Below are 18,576 nucleotides of genomic sequence, written 5' to 3'. Positions count from 1 at the left end.
CCACAACAAATTCTGGGTCAATGAGTAAAATTGACTCTGTTAAAACAGACAATGGGTCTCTGTAACTTGGACATTTCATTTCTGTTCCAATGGTACAGCACTCACTAGGTTGCTAACAGAAAACAATTGATCCAAACTACACATGTAAACTCCAGGTATCAGGCGGATTAGAGTAAAGTATGCACATAGGCCAAGATTTTAAGGGTCCCCCTCAGCCTGGCAGGATATTACGGTCCCGCTGAACTGAATGGAGATTTAAATGGCTTGCCGCATAAGTCGGCGGGGGGAGACACACCTTGGCAGGGCCATAAAACCCTGGCCATATATGCAGGTCCAAATTCATTTTGTTCATGTATGCTCTCAGAACCAATGAGAAATACCGCACAAATCTAATTCATCCCTCAGCAAGGTGTTTACTTTTTTGCTTCTGTTTGTGGGCATCAGCCAGCTGGGGGAGGTCTATGCGTAATCGAAGAATCTATTAATAACAAGCATGAGGCTGGTAATGTGGTGTCACAAAGTAAGTGGAGGATTTCTGAAGATCATTCTGAAGGATACTAAGCGCTAGAGGGGCAAAATAAATAGAAAATTAATCTATACATGCATGCTGTTAATAGGTAAATAATATTTGTTCAATGTAGGGAAATGAAAGACTTCATAAATATATTATTATTCCAATGAAAACTATCTTATGTAAGTCATTGATCATCTCTTTCTGTATCATTTTAGATTTCTTCCAGCAAGCTCACAGCAAAATGGAAATTCTCCAGCAAACGCTTCCATAACCAGATTTAAGAATGTGTGGCATTTCATTGAAAACATAGGTACTATACTGTGAATGATCAATGTCTTTGAATATTTCACGTTATTGCCTCTAATATGATTCAAGGAGAAAATTTTGTCATTAGTATCCTTGCTAAAATGAAAAGGTTCAAAATTATGATGAACCTGAACATCCCATTTGTTTTTTTGTCTCATTGCTGTTGATTTTATAATGTGCGTGTTTGCGAAACAGTGGGTGCTGGCTTGGGGGAGTTACTGAGCCTGTCAACATGTGGGAGGTGAATTAACATTAGTACATAGTTATTAATCCAAGGTGCTTCAGAAGTTTCAGTTTTCCATGTCATTTCATCCTTTTTACATTATTTGGCTTATTAACTGCATCAAACCAACATCATAAGCAAAATATTATTTCCATAAATATATCCAGCGCCACAGGCTGAAAAGAAAACCCACAAAAAATGCTAAAGTCATTGGCAACCTTTTTTTAAGCTGTTTTATTTTTTGAACATTAACCTTTTTGAGAAGTTTTTATCGACCTTGACTCAGTGGTGACATTCTCATCTCTGAGTTGGAAGGTCATGGTTTCAGGTCCCACTTGAGTATATAATCTAGGCTGGCAGTCGAATGTAGTCACAAAAAAGAAGATTATTTGATCATTACCTAATTTTTGTTCACGTGATCTTGCTGCACACAAATTGGTAGTTACATCGCCAACATCAGTGTCCACAGGTCAAAAGTACTTCAATGGGTGTTGAGTACTTTGGGATGTCCTGAGATTGAGAAAGATGCTATTTAAATGCCAAGTGTTTTCTTTATTTTAGTAGGCTATATCTCCCTACTTAATCGTTAAACCTGCAGTTTAAGTACTATTGCTTTGGTGCAGAATACACAACCTGATTTGCATGTGGTTTTGTGATTCACTAGAGAAGAAACTGTCAGCATTTGCTAGCATTACTCTGTGAAACTGATAGCAATCTCTCTCGTCTGCACCTGCATAACTAAATGCAGAAATCTGGAAGTTATTGTCAGTGATACCCTGCTCCTCCACAGGTTGTACTCTTTCAGTCCTTGCAGATGCAATCAGCACAGAAATCAGTGATTTGATGTGAACTTCAACTTTTTATGCACTATTCTCACTGTAAAAACCATTGAAAATGTTTTGACTTGTTGAATGAGTATAACTGAGTTTTAATGGCATACTAAGTCATACTGCTGAACAATGTTTCTGACCTTGTAAAGCTATTTATACAAGTTTGGAGTGTAATTCCTTCCATTCCATGATAAAAAATTCCATAGATTTTTAAAATGATCCATTAAAAAGTGTTTCATGATATTTCTGCGTTTACCTTAATCCCATATGTCCCAAAGCTCTCCGTAGAAGAATTAAAAAGTGAATATTAGTCAGTGCTTTTCACTTCCTGGTTTGCTGTCTGTGAGAATTCTTCATTTTGAGGTTATCCAGCCTGTTTGTTGACTTCACTGTTCATGGTTGTCAGAGATCCTCTATAGTTGGCACCAGATTGAAATTGATGTCATAATAGGGGAACTCGCTAGATCTTTGTGAGCACCTTTCTCCGAGGTCAGCACGAGTGCCGGTCCTTCACCACTGCCTGCAAAATACCAGCAATTGGGTGGTACAGTATGACAAGCAACAGTGTGCAATCAGGGACAATAGTAACAAAGGCAGTTGTTTCCTGGAATTGACTCTGGTGTTTGCTGGAATACAGAGACTCTTGGAAAAATCATATTGAGGTACAGCAGATTTCTCATTCTCAGATTTAGCATACAAAGTGACAGATAGGAAAGGCCCAGCTGGTACATTGAGCCTGTTTCCAATGTTGCAATTGAACATTAGGATCCCCAAAATTCTGCCAACTGTCAAGGGGCATGTAAACTCCTGGGGAAGGCAAACATAGATAAAAGGTTAGGCCAATTCATGGGGATCAAAATCTGGGAAATTATTTTCTGATCTCTGAAGGTTATCAAAATATGTACCAGGAGAGATCATGAGATACATCACCCAGTTCCTCACCTACCTTTGGTACTTTGTGAAATCAACCAGAGGTAGTAAGTTGCCCTGCTGACCAAACTAGCCCCATGTTAAGGTTCTTTATTCCAGAGATGACACTGTCTGGGAGAGAATTTCTCAGCTGCTGTTAGGCTGTGTCCTCACCTTCCTGTGCAGTTTTTGGATTGAAAATCTTGGTTTCACTGCCTTGGGAACAGAGCCACTGCAGCAAAATAACAATTTGTATGGATATAATGCCATTAACTTAGCAAAATGTCACAAGGTGCATCATAGGATCAAATAGTTCTCAAACAAAATTTGATGCATAAGGCAATATTAGGACAAATGGCCAAAATATTGATTAAAGAGGTAAGTTTTAAGGAATAACTTAAAGGAGGAAAGTGGTGTTGAGAGGGTTATGGAGGGAATTCATGCCATGCACTTTGTTTTGTTGTCTTAACATACAACCACAACATACAACAACTTATACTGTCAGACCATTGGCATTAATTCTGTCACAATAGGTTAGATTTTAGATTTCCTCCTCAACTAAGAAACTGAAAAATAAAGCTTGAAACTGACAGATTGTTAAATAAGTTGAATAGAGTGGCCTGAATTTCCACCCCTGGGTCTATAACAGAAGGAAGTGCTTTGGAAATTGAGATTTTCATTCTGAGGTGGCCAGGCATCTCTGGCACCTGGGCCAGATGACCCCAGAATGAGTGTGGAAGCTGCCGAGTGTGGAGGCGGGCTGGGCAGGAGGCCTGCCTTGGTGTACCTGCACTTTGTCAAAGATTTTTAAAAGAGCATTAAGACAAAAAACAGCCCTCCAGCACTCATCCCTCAAATGCCTCAGGAGCCATGCTGAAATAAAATAAAATTCTAAGTCTCTCTCTCAGATTTTATTTTGTAAAAAAAACCTCATTCATTACATTTACATCCCTTCAACTACATAATCCCCTATATAAGCAAACATTTCATTCAAGTGCTTAATTCCTTATAAAAACAAGCATGAGAATTCATAGTCCCACTTCAAAGAATCTATAACCACTTGGAGCTGTCAGTCAAACTGTGAAATGGAAGGCTGTAATAATGGAAGTTTGTGAATACAGTCATGTAGCACAAATCCAGTAATGATAACCCCCTGGCTTATGTCAACACACAGAGCGAAGTAGCAAGCAATTCTTTTTGAAAACAACAGACAATTCTTTCAAAGATTTAAAGAGGAGTTTTAAATGTCTTGACAACTTGACAGTTGCTTTTGACAGTTGCTTGTGACACTTCTGACAATTCCTCTTGACAGCTCTCTTGACAGTTCCAGTGAGTTTATGCACTTTTTACACGCACTCATGTCCATTTTAACAGATGTAAAGGGCACCTTACTTCCTCCAAAGGGCACCCTCAAATGTGTTCTGGGATCATACCCAAAGGGGTAGCCTACCTCTCCAAAAGGATACTCCACCTCTCTAAAGGACTCCGTAAAGTTTAAATCTGCTCCTACCAGGTCTAATCGGCACACGTTGGGCAGAATTTTGCTTTGGCGTGCGGGATCAGCAGGGTCAGGAGGGGGCGGTTGGGTAGCCAACTGCCGCCCGTGATCGACAGGGCTCTGCAATTTTACGCGGGTGGGCCAATTAAGGTATGTGAGCACCAGCGTTGAGTGCTGCCTGCGCGGATTGGTGGGGGCGGGGGGGCAGTGCGAGCAGGCCTAGCGCGCATCTCATGCATGCGTGCTTGAGAGCATAGAATAATCTCCCTGAGGCATGGAGCTGCCTCAAGGAGATGAAGGATATATTGAACAAATTATTGAACATCAGAAAAATTTAATAAAACATGTCCCCTCTCAGGCACGCATGCATGAGGTGCGCACTAAGCCTGCTCACCCTCCCCCCCCAATCCGCGCAGGCAGCGCTCAGCGCTGGTGCTCACGTACCTTAATTGGACCACCCGCAGAAAATTGCATTTTTCCAACAATGGAGAGGCTCTCTGTCATTGTGAAAATCCAGGCCAGTGATCAGAAAGAGACATCTATATGCTCCTCTGTAGCTTCACAACCCATCAGGTTAACACATTTTCAACTTTTAGCCATTATACTACAGAGCACACAGCACACCTCAAGCACATTCTTGGGGTCCTCTCTGTTGCAGTGTCACACTGCTTCACATTCAAAGGTACACTCACAAAACTATTCAGAATTTCAGTATTTTACTGCTTCAGTATCTAGAATTACACGGCACTGCTTTATAAGGCTGCCAACTTTGCTCGGAAGTATTACAGGAGGATTCATCACATGACATAATTTGAATGTAATTGTAAAGCGAGAGAGTACCGACCAAATGCTAGTGTAATTAGCCACACCACCTCTTGACAGCTCTCTTGACAGTACCAATGAGTTTATGCACTTCGGTGGTGTGCTGTCTTGGTGTGCTGTCTTCGCATTTCATCATTCATTGGGCTACAGAGTTGCCAGGGATTTATGGAAATCTCAGAGCACATCTTAGTGAAAATATCTTTGAGAGCTCTCCCCATTGTTCAGGACTTTAATTCCTGGGGGCTCTAGGACAATCCAGGATTTTGAAAAACTCTTCTCCCTGTTCAAGAGTGAAATTCTAGGCCTGAAAACCCACAGATCATTGTTCCCAACAGTACTGCACCTGCTAGAGAGCTCCACTTCATACCCAATCGGAGTATATGGGATCAGCAAAATGTTACACAATTGACGCCTACATGATTGGAGAAGATCTTGGGTGCCTGCCTGCCCCATGAGACCACAAAGTGTGGTGTTGGTGCCCCAGTTGGGGAAGGGGTGGCAGCACCTCCTTCATGCACAAATCTTTTGACTGTATCCTGAAGGAGCTGCTCTAAAAATGTTTTAAAAATTGTTGAATCTTCTTTATGGGCCCAGCCACGACCTAGGCCTCTACCTCCCTTGCAGCCAATCATCAATCCCCGGGTCAATGTTTCCCAAGCTAGGGCCATGCACTGGGCTTGGGAGTCCATATCCCAGTCCCATGTTCCACACCACCCGCACCCCACCCCTTGCCCCACCATCAACCACCACTTTCCCAAGTGGAGCCTCCACTTTAACTGTGCTTCCTCTGCAAAAGTAATTCCGGAGCAATATGAGCACCCAACACATCTGGCTCACAGTCCAGTTTGCATTGCTTCCATTGCCCTACCACTGGAGTTAGAGCAAACTGTGTTTGAAGGGCTGAGAATTTTTGACTTCTCTTTTTTTCTGGAAGCTGCTTTCTTGACCTCTCCTTTCTCCTTTGTTGGATATTTCAGTGGAAATGTATCATACTCAGCTGGAAGAGTGGATGACTTGCTTCTCAGTGTTTGCTAATGAGCCTACGAATTTGGGTGCTGGGAATCACACATAAGTGACCTCAGTGAATTTTTGATTTCCCTTCCTTGTGGGAACTATCTGACTAGCCATTGATTCCATTCTTATGATGACAAAGGTTAACGGATAATCACTCCATCGTGTGAAGTTCAGAAGCTTGAAACCACATTCTGCTCGATACACCATTCTAAATAGGTTTTTATATTTCAATGTAGTCTTCACTGTGCCTTTGTGGAATTATTTTTCTGTAAAAAAAATACAATCTTTGAAAACCATCAGATTTGTATAGATGCTGCTAATGAATGCTTCTATGTGTTTTATATTGGACTATGGGTCAGGATGCTGATTGTACCACAGGCTGGCTCTATTCATCCTGAAATGTTCATTATAATCATTAGCAGATAAAGCGAAAGGAATCACAGGCTAATAATGTAGGTCTAAGAATTCTCCTGCTGTTTCTCTTGATCTGATAAACTGCCATGAACCCTAGCCTGCATCACACATAGTGCTTGCATGTGTAGTTAATCTGATCCATCGACTGAAATGTACCAATTTGTATTATCCTAGAACTTTTGTACCAGGAATATCGGGAAAACAGCACGTTTCAAGAAATTGAGACAAGACGGTTGCAGGATTGCACTGAAAAGGACTCGGCTGAGTTCACAAATGAAGCCAAGCCTCAGGAAGCAACGACTGACTCCAATGCGCCTGCTCAAGTGATATCACAGCCAGTCAAACTCAGTCAGAGAACAAGTAACCTGGGCATGAAATTATGGCAGAACTTAGAAAAAGTGAGAAACAGCACAGTGTTGAGTACTCTCAGTCGCAAGGAAATTAAACTCCAGGAGGTAAGGCAGGAATAAAGGCAAGGCCTATGTGTAGTTTTACATTCAATGCATTATTCATTCCAAAAACTTCTGAATATTCAAAATGGCCATCTACAAACTGTGGATGTCAGTCACACAAAATTGCAAATGACAGTGAATAAAATTAGCCATTTAAAATGTTTTGGTTTTTTTGACAACAACATCAGGCACCAGTGAGCTCACTATAGATCCCATAAATCAGAGAGACAATATTGGAATATGACAACTGAGGGTGAGGATTTTGATATACCTGAAGTACAATCTAGTTGGTGACTGGTTAAGGTTAGGGACTAGACTGGAGTGAATTAGTAATCTAATATGATTCCATATTCTTCTATTCCACATTTGTCTTGGCACAGGGGTGATGATCTGAATGTAGTTCAATTCTGGCTTTATACATTTTTTGTTATATTCCTAGACTTTGCTGTGGGGAATGTTAAGACTTTATTTATTAAAGTCATTTTGAAACCATAACACCACCAATTATTCACTACTGTAACACTAGTCCTACTTCAAAAGTCCAAAAAAATCTATAATTGCTGTGATTAAAATAATTTTTAATTTTGTTTAAGTGTAGTGCATTCTCACTTCAGTTTGTCAGCTAACAGAGGAAATTTCTGCAGTTTTCTGTTTGCAATGAAATTATGAGCACATTCTTTATGTATGAGTTTGTAACCTTGATATGAATAGGCACTAGTGGAAATTGTCCTTCACAGTCATGGCAGATAAGAATAATCAACGATTCTAGTTCTGTGGAGGTCTTGTGATTTATTAGGTAGCACCCTTGCCTCTGAGCCAGAAGCTCTGGATTCAAGTCCCACTCCAGGACATTGGAGGAGCATTCATGACACAGTTCAAACAGGTTGATAATCAGTCTCCTTACACTTCCCCACTATTCACCAAAGGGGGAAAAACATTTGTGTGAAGATACCAAGCAAGCATAGTTCTGTGGAGCTTTTGATTACACTGTCCATATGTAGGCATTTGTAAAGATTTGCCACGTATTGATGTAGTAAAAAAATGTTCATGTAAAATACACGACAACAATTGAAAATGGTCATTAAAAAAACATAAAATAATGTAACAAATGTTTTACATGGCATGTCAACTGTTCATGTTTTATGCAGTTGGTCAATTTCACAGCTGGTAGGAGTGTGTTTACCTTTGAAGGTGAAATTGAAGAGGAATTTAAACTTCCCATGCTGTACTGAGCTCACCAGATCAGCCAACGTAAATTTGGGTGTAATGGTCTCACTCCACTTCCAATTCATCCCTCATGTCTGCTCCCAGCCCCAGCCAAGTGCTTTGGATCTTCCCTCAGCAGATTGAACTCTTTTGCTGTTATTATTGTGAGATTGGAAATTCTCAGCCATAAAGTGCAGCATATTGTAATTCCCAAACAATGCAGCAACATTAGAAAGGAGTTAGAAGTGGCAGTGAGGACAAATTGGGAGAGGGTGAGAGTACTTTCACTTACTGAAGGGAGGGGGGAAGAAGGGGGTGTCTCTTTTGAGATAGAGGCAGCAGGGAAGAAGGAAACATGCCTTTGCGACCTGGAGGCAGAAGAAAACTATTTCTGTGGAATCGTGCTGCTTACAATATTCCACTACATAAATGATGGAATTTAGTGTAAACCCAGTCTGACCATTATTGTTCCATAAGATGAATGTCCTTATCCATTACATTACTAAGACTCTACAGGATCCAGACACACATTGAATGTGAGATCTTATGGTGTTTGCGTAGTGAAATATTTTAAAAATGCATTAATGTGTGCAAAATCTAAGAGTAAAAAGGAAAGAACAAATAACATTAAAATTTGATATGACATACATATTAATCCTAAATGTTTTAAGGATATAAAAATGTGAATTTTATCACTCAACAATTTTTCTTCAGGCAATGTTTGAACTTGTCACCTCTGAAGCTTCTTACTACAAGAGTCTGGAGATCCTAGTTTTCCACTTCATGAAATCTGAGCAGCTTAGTGAAGCACTCAGTCCCATTGAGAAACATCATATTTTCTCGAACATCCTTGACATCAAAGCAGTCAGTGAAAGGTAAGCCGAGGAATGTCAAACCTACTAAATGTACAACAAGCTTCAGATAATTGTGACGTCAGTGCCATTGACTTCAAATTTTGGAAAATTTTCATCATGCTTGGATTGACTTTTTGAACAGTTGATCCTATTAATTTTACATCTGAGAACTGTACCCTGACACTAATTCAAAGAAGAAAGCTCTCCCTTGTATTAATGGCTTGTATTAATCCATCAAACACCATCATTAAAACAGATTATCTGGTGATGATCACATTGTTGTTTGTGGGAGCTTGCTGTGCATAAATTAGCTGCTGTGTTTGCAACATTTCAACAGTGTTTGCACTTCAAAAACACTTAATTTGGCAATAGAGCACTTAGGGATGTTCTTAGGTCATGAAAGGTGCTAAATAAATACAAATCTTAGTGTAACCCTATAGAGACATAGACCTATAATCTTACTGGTGTGTCTCAGTTTTGTTTTATTTTTTGTGTTTTGTGCTTTTCATGTAGTAAGTTTGTAGCAGATGCCACTGCAGGAAGAATTCAATGTGAATCTGTCCACAGGCTTCCCCAGCCTGCTGTTCTAAAGTATCAAGCATGAGCATAACAGAGAGGCACTTGTAAAGGTGCAGCTGTCTCACTTTATAACCCTTATCAGTGTACACTGATAGATTGTTTCGATTCCAGTCAGCAAACATTACTGAGTACATTACTTTTTACTTTCAGATTCTTTCGGGACCTGGAGCACCGTATAGAAGAAGACATTGTCATCTCAGATGTCTGTGATATTGTGTATGAACATACTGTCAATCACTTCAATGTCTACATCCCCTATGTTACAAACCAGAGCTACCAGGAGGCTGCCTATCGACGAGCAATGTATGCTTCATTGATGTTTCTGAACAGGATGGTAGAACAATCCTTGTCACAGTGTGTGCATGTACGGCTGTGCATGTGTCTGAATGAATGTGCCACTGAGCCTAATATAGATGCAGTATCTCACCTACATGCATAAAATTTGCTGGTGTTAGCTTTGTGGCAACAGTCACATTTGAATCTCAAAGAAACCTGTTTTTCCTCAACACCCAGCAGGTCAGGCTGTGTCTGTGAAGACAGAAAGATGGGGTTAACATTTCAGGTTTCACAACTCTTCATCGGAACTGGTTCTGGTGAAAGTGCTAAGATCTGAAACATTAATCCTACCTTTCTACATGGATGTTAGCTGTGGCTCAGTTGGTAACTCTCTTGTCTCAAAGTAACAAAGTTCTAGGTTCAAATTCCACTCCAGGACAAGAGCGTAAAAATCAAGGCTAACACTCCACTACAGTACCGAGAGACTGTTGGAGGTGCTATCTTTTGGACGAGCCATTAAACCTCTCAGGCAGACATAAAAGACCCCATGGCACAATTTCAAAGCAGAGTAGGGGTGTAATCCCTGGTGTCCTGGCCAATATTTATCCCTCAATGAACATCATACAAAAAAAATTAGCTGGTAGGTCATTATCACATTGCTATTTGTGGGAGCTTGCTATGTGTAAACGGACAGCCACATTTCCGACATTACAACAGTGATGACTCTACAAGAGTACTTTATTGACTGTAAAGTGCGTTGAGATGGCTGGTGACTGTGAAAAGTACTATACAGATACAAGTCTTTCTGTTCTTTCGCAGCCTGACCTGCTGAGTGTTTCTAGCATTTTCTGTTTTTACTTCAAATTTCCAACATCCACAGTATTTTGCTTCCTATTTTCTTGAATTGTTTGAACTGACATTTCACATTCCTGTTGCAAATGATGGTATATCTGACAAGTCAAGAACAATGCTTAACATTGTTAGAATATTGTCAATGGCGGAGAGTTGCCTGGAATGTGCACTTTGACATTTCCCATTTCCATTAAAAAATTCAAATCTTTTTTATTCATTTACGCATGTTAATATCATTGACAGCCCCAGCACTTATTGTCCGTCCCTAATTGCCCTTGGGAAAGTATTAGCGAGCTGCCTCCTTGAACTACTGAAGTCCATGTGGTGAAAGTACTCTCACAGGGTTGCTGGATAGGAGTTTTGAGATTTTGACCCAATGTGGATGAAGGAATGGCAATATGTTGTCAACTCAGGATGGTGTGTGATTTGGAAGGGAACTTGCAGCTGATGGCTGCCCTTAGCCTTCTCGAGGCCCTAGGTTTGGGAAGTGCTGTTCAAGAAGTCTTGATGAGTTGCCGCAGTGCATTTTCTGGATGGTATACACTGCAGCCACAGGATGCTTGTGTGGGGAGTGAATGTTTAAGGTAGTGGATGTGGTGTTAATAAAGTGGGCGGTTTTGTCATGGATGGTGTTATGCTTCATGAAGGCTTTTGGAACTGCACTTATCCAGGCAAGTGGAGAGTAGCCATATGCTCCTGACTTGCCCCTTGTAGATAATGGAAAATCTTTGAGAAGCCAGGAGGTGAAGCACTCGCCCCAGAATTCCCAAACTCTGACCTGCTCTTGTAATCACAGTATTTAAGTGGCTGGTCCTGTTCAGTTCCTGGTCAATGGTTACCTTCAAGATGTGAATAGTGTGTGATTCAGTAATGGTAATGCCACTGAATGTCAAGAGGTAGTTGGAGATGATTATTGCTTGGCACAGATGTTACTTGCCACTTATCAACCCAAGCCTGAATGTTGCCCAGCTGTTGGTGCGTGCAAAATTCTGAGGAATTTTGAATAGAATGGAACACTGTGCAATCATTACTGAACAGCTTCACTTCTGATTTTATGAAGGGGAGAAGGTCATTGAGTAAGCAGTTGGATGGAGATGGTTGGGCTAAGAATATTACACTGTGGAACTCCTGCAACAATGTCCTGGGGCTTAAATGTTTGACCTCCAACAGTCATCTTCCTTTTTCACTAGGTATGACTCCAACCATTGGAGAGGTTATCCCCCGATTCCCATTGACTTCAGTTTTGCTGGGGCTCTTTGATATCACACTCAAATGCTGCCTTAATGCCAAGGGATGTCATGCTTACCTTATCTCTGGAATTCATTTCTATTTTCCGTGTTTGGACATAGGCTTTAATGGGTCCAGAGCAGGGTAGCCATGGCGGAATCCAAACTATGCATCAATGAGCAGGTTATTGATGAGTAGTTGCCAGTGAATAGCACAGTTGACAGCATCTTCCATTGCTTTGTTGATGATTGAGAGTAGTGTGTTGGATCAACCATTGGCCAAGTTGGCATACCTGTACAATTTCTCACTTTGTTAGATAACAGTATTGTAGCTGTGTTGGAACAGCTTGACTAGAGGCATGGTTAGTTCTGGAGCACAAGTTGTCAGCACTGTGGCTGGGATTTGTCAGGACCCATTACCTTCGTTGTGTCCAATGCTCTCAGCTGTTTCTTGCAATCATGTGGAGTGAACTGAATTGGCTGAAGGCTGGCTTCTCTGATGGTGGGGAGCTCAGGAGGAGGCCAAGATAGATCATCAACTTGTTAATTCTGGCTGAAGATCAATGCAAATGCTTCAGCCTTTTTTTTTGCACTTATGTGTTGGGCTCCACCATTTTTGAGTACTTAAAAAAATATCAAAATCATCCTCTGCTCAATCTGTCCATGGATAGTTTAGTTTAGAAAATGTTGCAGTTCATGGGACCACCCCTTCTCCTCAAATTGCAAAATGGTTCTCCAAAGTGTTGTGCATTTAACTGGTGAAATCATCTATCTGAGGCTTTGTCTACATTACACTGCCTGTTCTGGCCCCAGTGCCTTCATCAACTGTGATCACTTTTTAAAAAAATGCAAGACCGCTGGTCTGTAGAACTCCAAGCTTTTCAGTGACACCTCCTGATCTCTAGCACTTCACACACCCACAAAAAGCATCTGGGTGTCTGGGGCAATGTCACATTCTAGACAATGCTCAGAAATAGTTTTTGGCAAATTTTAAGGAAACCTAAAATCCTGAGATTTTAAGGCATAACATGGGAAAGAATGTATTTGTTATGGCTGAATTTCAAATATACGTTTCATTAACATTTTAAAGAACTGCTACCTTGACTTTGCACTTCTTCTTCAAAGGGAAAGTAACCTCCAGTTCCGTAATGTGATGGCTGAGCTCGAAAAAGATCCCAAATGTAGAGGACTACCCTTCCCATCATTTCTTATCCTGCCTTTTCAAAGGATAACACGATTAAAACTGCTGGTACAGGTACCTGAGATCGCTCTATGGTTATCAGACTGACTATGTTTTTCAGGCAAACATTTCAGCATCTATTAGTACTATGATCATTATTTTATACAATGAAGATGATTGTGTGATGCTGTGGGACATCAACAGTACATTCTATCAAATTGCTGGGTTGAGTCAAGTGTTTCCATACTACCCAGTAAAATGTAATTCCTATATTTTAAATAAAAAATCTATTAAGTGCTGCAAAAGTATAAATATTACTCAACAGTTAGTGTAATATTCATTTTGAACTTGGTTAATGAGGTCTTTCTTTCACAACGACTCAAATAGATATAACATATGAACATTTTGTAGCTTGGGGTTTTTTGAATGGGTCACAGGCCTCTAGAGGTATTGTATCATATTCCAAAAGAATATCCACTGTGCATAAGAAATTGGAAGCTTCAGAAATATACAAAAGTGTTTTTATTTGTCGTGTAAATGAGGCCACTCAAGCAGCCAAGAATTTGATTCCCAATTCAATCCTCAAGGCTGCTTATCACGTTACAGTCACATATCTTGGCTGAATGAACCTCATCCTTCCATAGCAGGTAGAATGCTGTGTCATGGCAATAGGTTCCACTGGAAGGGAATACAGATATGTGAACTCATTATTTAGTTTCTCCTGTACCCCATTGAGAGCTGATATTTGAAGCAGCATAGGATCAAGAAATGGATGTCATGTATGTCCATAAAAATTTACAGCTAAGTAGCTAATGCCTCTGAATTCAATTTTGTTTGACAGAATATCTTGAAAACAGCAGAAGAAGAGTCAAAGAGGGAAAGCACAGCTGTGAACGCACATAAAGAACTTGAAAAGGTACAAGAGCAACACTCCCTTTTTCCTTTTTTATCCAGCCTCTTTGCTCACTCTTCACCAGTAGTTTTGAGTTTGGACAATAATACAAACACCTGATGTTGGCTTGTGCCACCCATTATACAGTGCTCCTGATTTTCATTTCCATGGAAGTCAACCCTTCCCTTTTTAATTATTTTCCTTTTGCATGTTTGCTATGCGTCCTATGCAAGCATTTATAATTCTTGACCTCTATATTAAGGTGTGCACACATGGTATTGTAATTCACACACCATAAAACAGTAAAAGACTGTGACAATATACATGGGTAGATTCAGGTCTCTACTTGTCCATTATTAGAACCCTGATCATTAATTTGTTGATCCTCTCTAATTTTGTGTAGTCAGCTTTAATTACAATGTGGGGAATGACTCCCTGCCCATTTTTGGGCTTGGGGCTGGGAGCTCTTTGGAGGGTGAGGAGCAGTGGTAGGTGGGAGCAAAGGAGGAGGAGGGGGCACAAAGTTACATGCCAACAACCCTTTAAGTATAATCCATAAATTTAGAGAGAGACAAAGGGCGGAATTTTCCGAGCCGATTGGCGGCAGGCATGTTAGGTGGCATGCCCGGAGAATATAGCACGATATGCTTCACGACGGCATGAAGGCAGGTCGCAATCGTCCGCTCAGCCCACCAATGGTGGGCTGCGTTTCCCGCCATTGGTCAGCGGGGAGCTAATTGTAATACATCAGCATTTAATTAAAAGGCCATCCCGCCAGGCTCTTGGAACCCCACCGTATCGCCCGTCCACGTTGGCAGGAAAGCACGCTGACGTGTTTCACAACAGCACACAGGCGAAATGTACTTGGCGGCCTTCACTTTGGGGGAACTGAGGTGAGTGAGCAGCAGCGTTCACCACAGCTCACCCATTGTTTACAGACCTCAGGGATGCTGGGTGGTGGGGGGAGGGAGCGGGGTCAACTGATGTCTGGCCCCTCAGGCGACTGCTGAGGGAGCGGGGATGTCCGGGGGGCAAGTGCTGGCCAGCCTCAGAGGTGACTGCTGAGGGAGGGGGTGTGTCCGGGAGAAGTGCTGGCCAGCCTCGGAGGTGACTGCTGAGGGGGAGAGGGTGTCCGAGGGAAGTGCTGCCAGCCTTGGAGGTGACCGATGTTGATGGGGAGGGGGCAGGGTGGGAAGCAAGTGCTGCCCTGGCACTGCATCCCGCGCATAGGCAATCAAGGTGGGGGTCAGGGTAAGAGAGGGAAGTGGCCACATATTCGGGACACCTGTATAAACTGACCGTGCCTCTGCAACTGAGACAGATCAGGCACAGCCACAGTGATTTGATTGGGGTCAGGCTCCTAGCCTGTCTGCCCATGCAAGCAACGCATGGCAACAAAGGGCCACCAAGTACTCCATACCTTACCCCTCAATCCCCCTCGTCCCCACCCCCGGCACAGCCTTTGAGTCCGCTACCACTTTATTGGACCACGGAGCAGTTGGGCTGCACGTGTTGTACAATCTCCTCGCCAACGCTGGCCATGTAGCAGTCACAGCCCCTTGCAATCTCAGCATCCTGGTTTGGACCAGTGCCCTCCATGTCAAAGGTTGTTAGGGCAGCCATGCAGCACATTCATCTCTGGTCATCTGAGGGGTGACCAGCGTTCTCCGGGAAGCGTTAAAGGGCAGTCACACAGGGCCAAGAAAGGTGCTAAGTACAGCCATGATAACCACAACTCTCTCTCTTTCAAGATGCAGGAGGACCATGTCAAGATCATGGACCCTGGTGACCTAGCTGTATGCCTGATGGCCGACAGAGACCTTGGAAGACGGAGGAGGCAGCGACTGAGGGTCCTGACAGCGCAAAGGCAGGAGCAGCAATCTCATGAAGAAGGGGCAGCAGGGACTCCCGCACACACTGCCCAGGAGCGATAGTGAGCCGTGGCTGGTCGGTGCCTAGCGACACCCAGGGTCTATAGACACCGCCTGTCATTCCTGCAGATGACTGAGAACCAGTGTCACCGACGACTGCGCATGTCCAGGGACATGGTCGCTCACATCTGCCACTTACTGCAGGACTTGGTGCCAAGGGGACATGGAGGGCATCCGCTGCCAGTGGCTGTGAAAGTGACCGTGACTCTCAATTTCTATGCCAGTGGCTCCTTTCAGGGTTCCACAGGTGACCTCTGTGGGATTTCACAATCCACCACCCACAAATGCATCCATGAGGTCACGGATACCATCTTCTCCATGGCACACAACCTTGTGCATTTCGCCCGGGACCGGGACAGTCAGGATGCAAGGGCCATTGGATTCTCCCTGCTCTCGGGATTCCTACAGGTGCAGGGTGTGATTGACTGCACTCATGTGGCACTCAGGTCTCCATCGCTATACTCAGTGAACTCCATCAATAACAAGGGCTTCCACTCACTGAACGCACAGCTGGTGTGCGACCACCAGAAATGCATCCTGCAGGTGTACGCACGGTTTCCAGGGAGTATGCATGACACCTACATCCTGAGTCGCTCGCAGATCCCTGCAGTCTTCCAGGGTCCACAGAGGCTGCAGGGATGGCTGCTTGGGGACAAGGGCTGCCCGCAGATGCCGTGGCTGATGACACCCATGCAGCAGACGGTATAATGAAGCTCATGCTGCACCTCGCAACTTGGTGGAGCAAACCATCGGGATGCTGATGATGAGGTTCCGGTGCCTGCACTGGTCTGGTGGAGCCCGGCAATATAGTCCACAGAGGGTGGCACGCATCATTGTCGTCTGCTGCGCCCTTTACAGCCTGGCACTTCAATGGGGGAGACGAGCTGGCTGAGGAGGAGATAGAGGAGCTGGTGTTCTTCGTGGAAGAGAAGGATGCCGACACGGATGAGGGTGAGGGTGTTCTCAGTGACAATGATGGGCATGAGGCTCTCGTGCTGGCTAGACGAGGCAGGCATGCTCGGGAGGCCCTCATAGCTGCCAGATTTGTGGAGGATGATGACAACATGCAGTGAGGCATCCCCATAGATCCTCACATCGCAGTTGTGAAAGTTTGTCTCCAGTCAGGCTTATGGCAGCGCCAATACCCTCTGTGAGAATGCTCCTGTCATGGAGATGCAGTGGAGGCCCTAATAGTCAATCCATCGCAGGAGGATGATGACAACATGCAGCGAGGACACTCCATAGATCCTCACATAACCTCTGAGAATGTCTGATTCCTGTCTGGCTGAGGGTAGCTCACTTTCGCTCCATGATCAGGGCCACCTCAGCGATGCAGACATGAAACTTTAAACGTATCTGATGCTGTGTCCGTCTTCAGCACCTCAGCCCATCAGGAGCTGGTGCACAGGTCATAGAGACTGGTGTGATGGGGGCCAGCTCCACCTTAAAGGTGCTGAGAGCACACAGAGAGAATGAGAGAACTCTGTGATGCCTGCCCACTACATTCTAGCAGCAATGACCAGTGCTGCTGAGGTGCAGGCATCAGTGATGTTTCCAGGGAGTGTGAGGCCGGACCATCACTTTGGTCTGAAGGCTGCACGGAGCACCGGGAAGAGGCCCTGGACTGAGACACCTGCATTTATCTTGTGCAGAAAGGTTTCACATCTGAGTGACGAGAACACTGCTCATCAGAACAAGGAGCCATAGGCAGGGAGACATGCTTAGAGTTTATTGACTATAGTGAACAGTATTTGTAAGTGATCAACACCCATGGCCAGGCTGTGCAACTACTTTTACCTAACTTGCCTAACCCTGCCTCTACATCTTGGTGCTCCTCGAACATCCACAGTGAGGTGGAGGCAGCCTGCTGACTGCTACACCCTGTCTGTGATGACTTTGGTGGGCGTCCTCTGGAGGGCCAAGGCTGGAGGGCCCCGGCCTGCTTTTGGGGTCCTGCTGTGTGGCAGTGACACCCACCTCGGCCTGTGAAGCTGGAGCTGCAGAGGTCACAGGAAGAGAGGAGTCAGATAGGCAGGTCACTCCCGGAGTCACCTGGGTGGATGGCCCCGGAGTGTGCACCTGCTGATGCTCCTCCCTATGGGTGCCCGAGGGCCTCTGACTGACTCCGTGAGCGGAAGGGGTAGCTGGAGTGAGATTAAGCTGCCCAGCAACCCTCCCGTGTACACACTGTTGACAACTTTGGCATCAGCAATGAAGTTAAGCCCACACAGCAGTGCAAGAGTGACATTCTGGAGCAAGGTCTCCATGGCGGCCGCCATCCTGCCAGTGTTGACCTTAGTGCATTGCAATGCCGTCCAATATCCCCTGAGCCTGAAGTTGGACGGAGTCCTCCACCATGCTTTGCAATCTGAGGAGTACAGTGGACGTCCCTTCCTGTTGTTCCGGAGCTTGTCTTTGCAGCTCCAGCAACTATGACATGACCAATTTCAGAGGCTCATCATCTGACTCGGACTCAGCAACGTTCTGACCTCCAGCAGTCCTCCGAGTGCCGGGGACCTGGGAAGTCCCGGCCTCCACCTGCTGTGGATCAGACGGTGTGATGTGCTCACCAGGTTGTGATCCCGAGGCTACTCTGAA

General features: G+C 43.9%; 1 protein-coding gene across 1 annotated transcript in view; it reads left to right on the top strand.

Moving 5' to 3' along the window:
- The window catches only part of LOC144693717 (ephexin-1-like), a 67,418-nt gene that overhangs the window by 22,376 nt on the left and 26,466 nt on the right, over nt 1-18,576 (top strand). Inside the window, exons 4-9 of the mRNA XM_078563649.1 lie at nt 730-824; nt 6,705-6,985; nt 8,903-9,063; nt 9,772-9,924; nt 13,101-13,230; nt 13,997-14,071. Coding sequence (XP_078419775.1) covers nt 730-824; nt 6,705-6,985; nt 8,903-9,063; nt 9,772-9,924; nt 13,101-13,230; nt 13,997-14,071 — 895 coding nt within the window. The remainder of the gene's footprint in view (nt 1-729; nt 825-6,704; nt 6,986-8,902; nt 9,064-9,771; nt 9,925-13,100; nt 13,231-13,996; nt 14,072-18,576) is intronic.

This window comes from Cetorhinus maximus, chromosome 19 (genome assembly GCF_964194155.1).
Source record: "Cetorhinus maximus chromosome 19, sCetMax3.hap1.1, whole genome shotgun sequence".
Lineage (NCBI taxonomy): Eukaryota > Metazoa > Chordata > Chondrichthyes > Lamniformes > Cetorhinidae > Cetorhinus > Cetorhinus maximus.
Note: the sequence above shows the minus strand (reverse complement) of the source record. Positions and strands in the feature narration are given on the sequence as shown.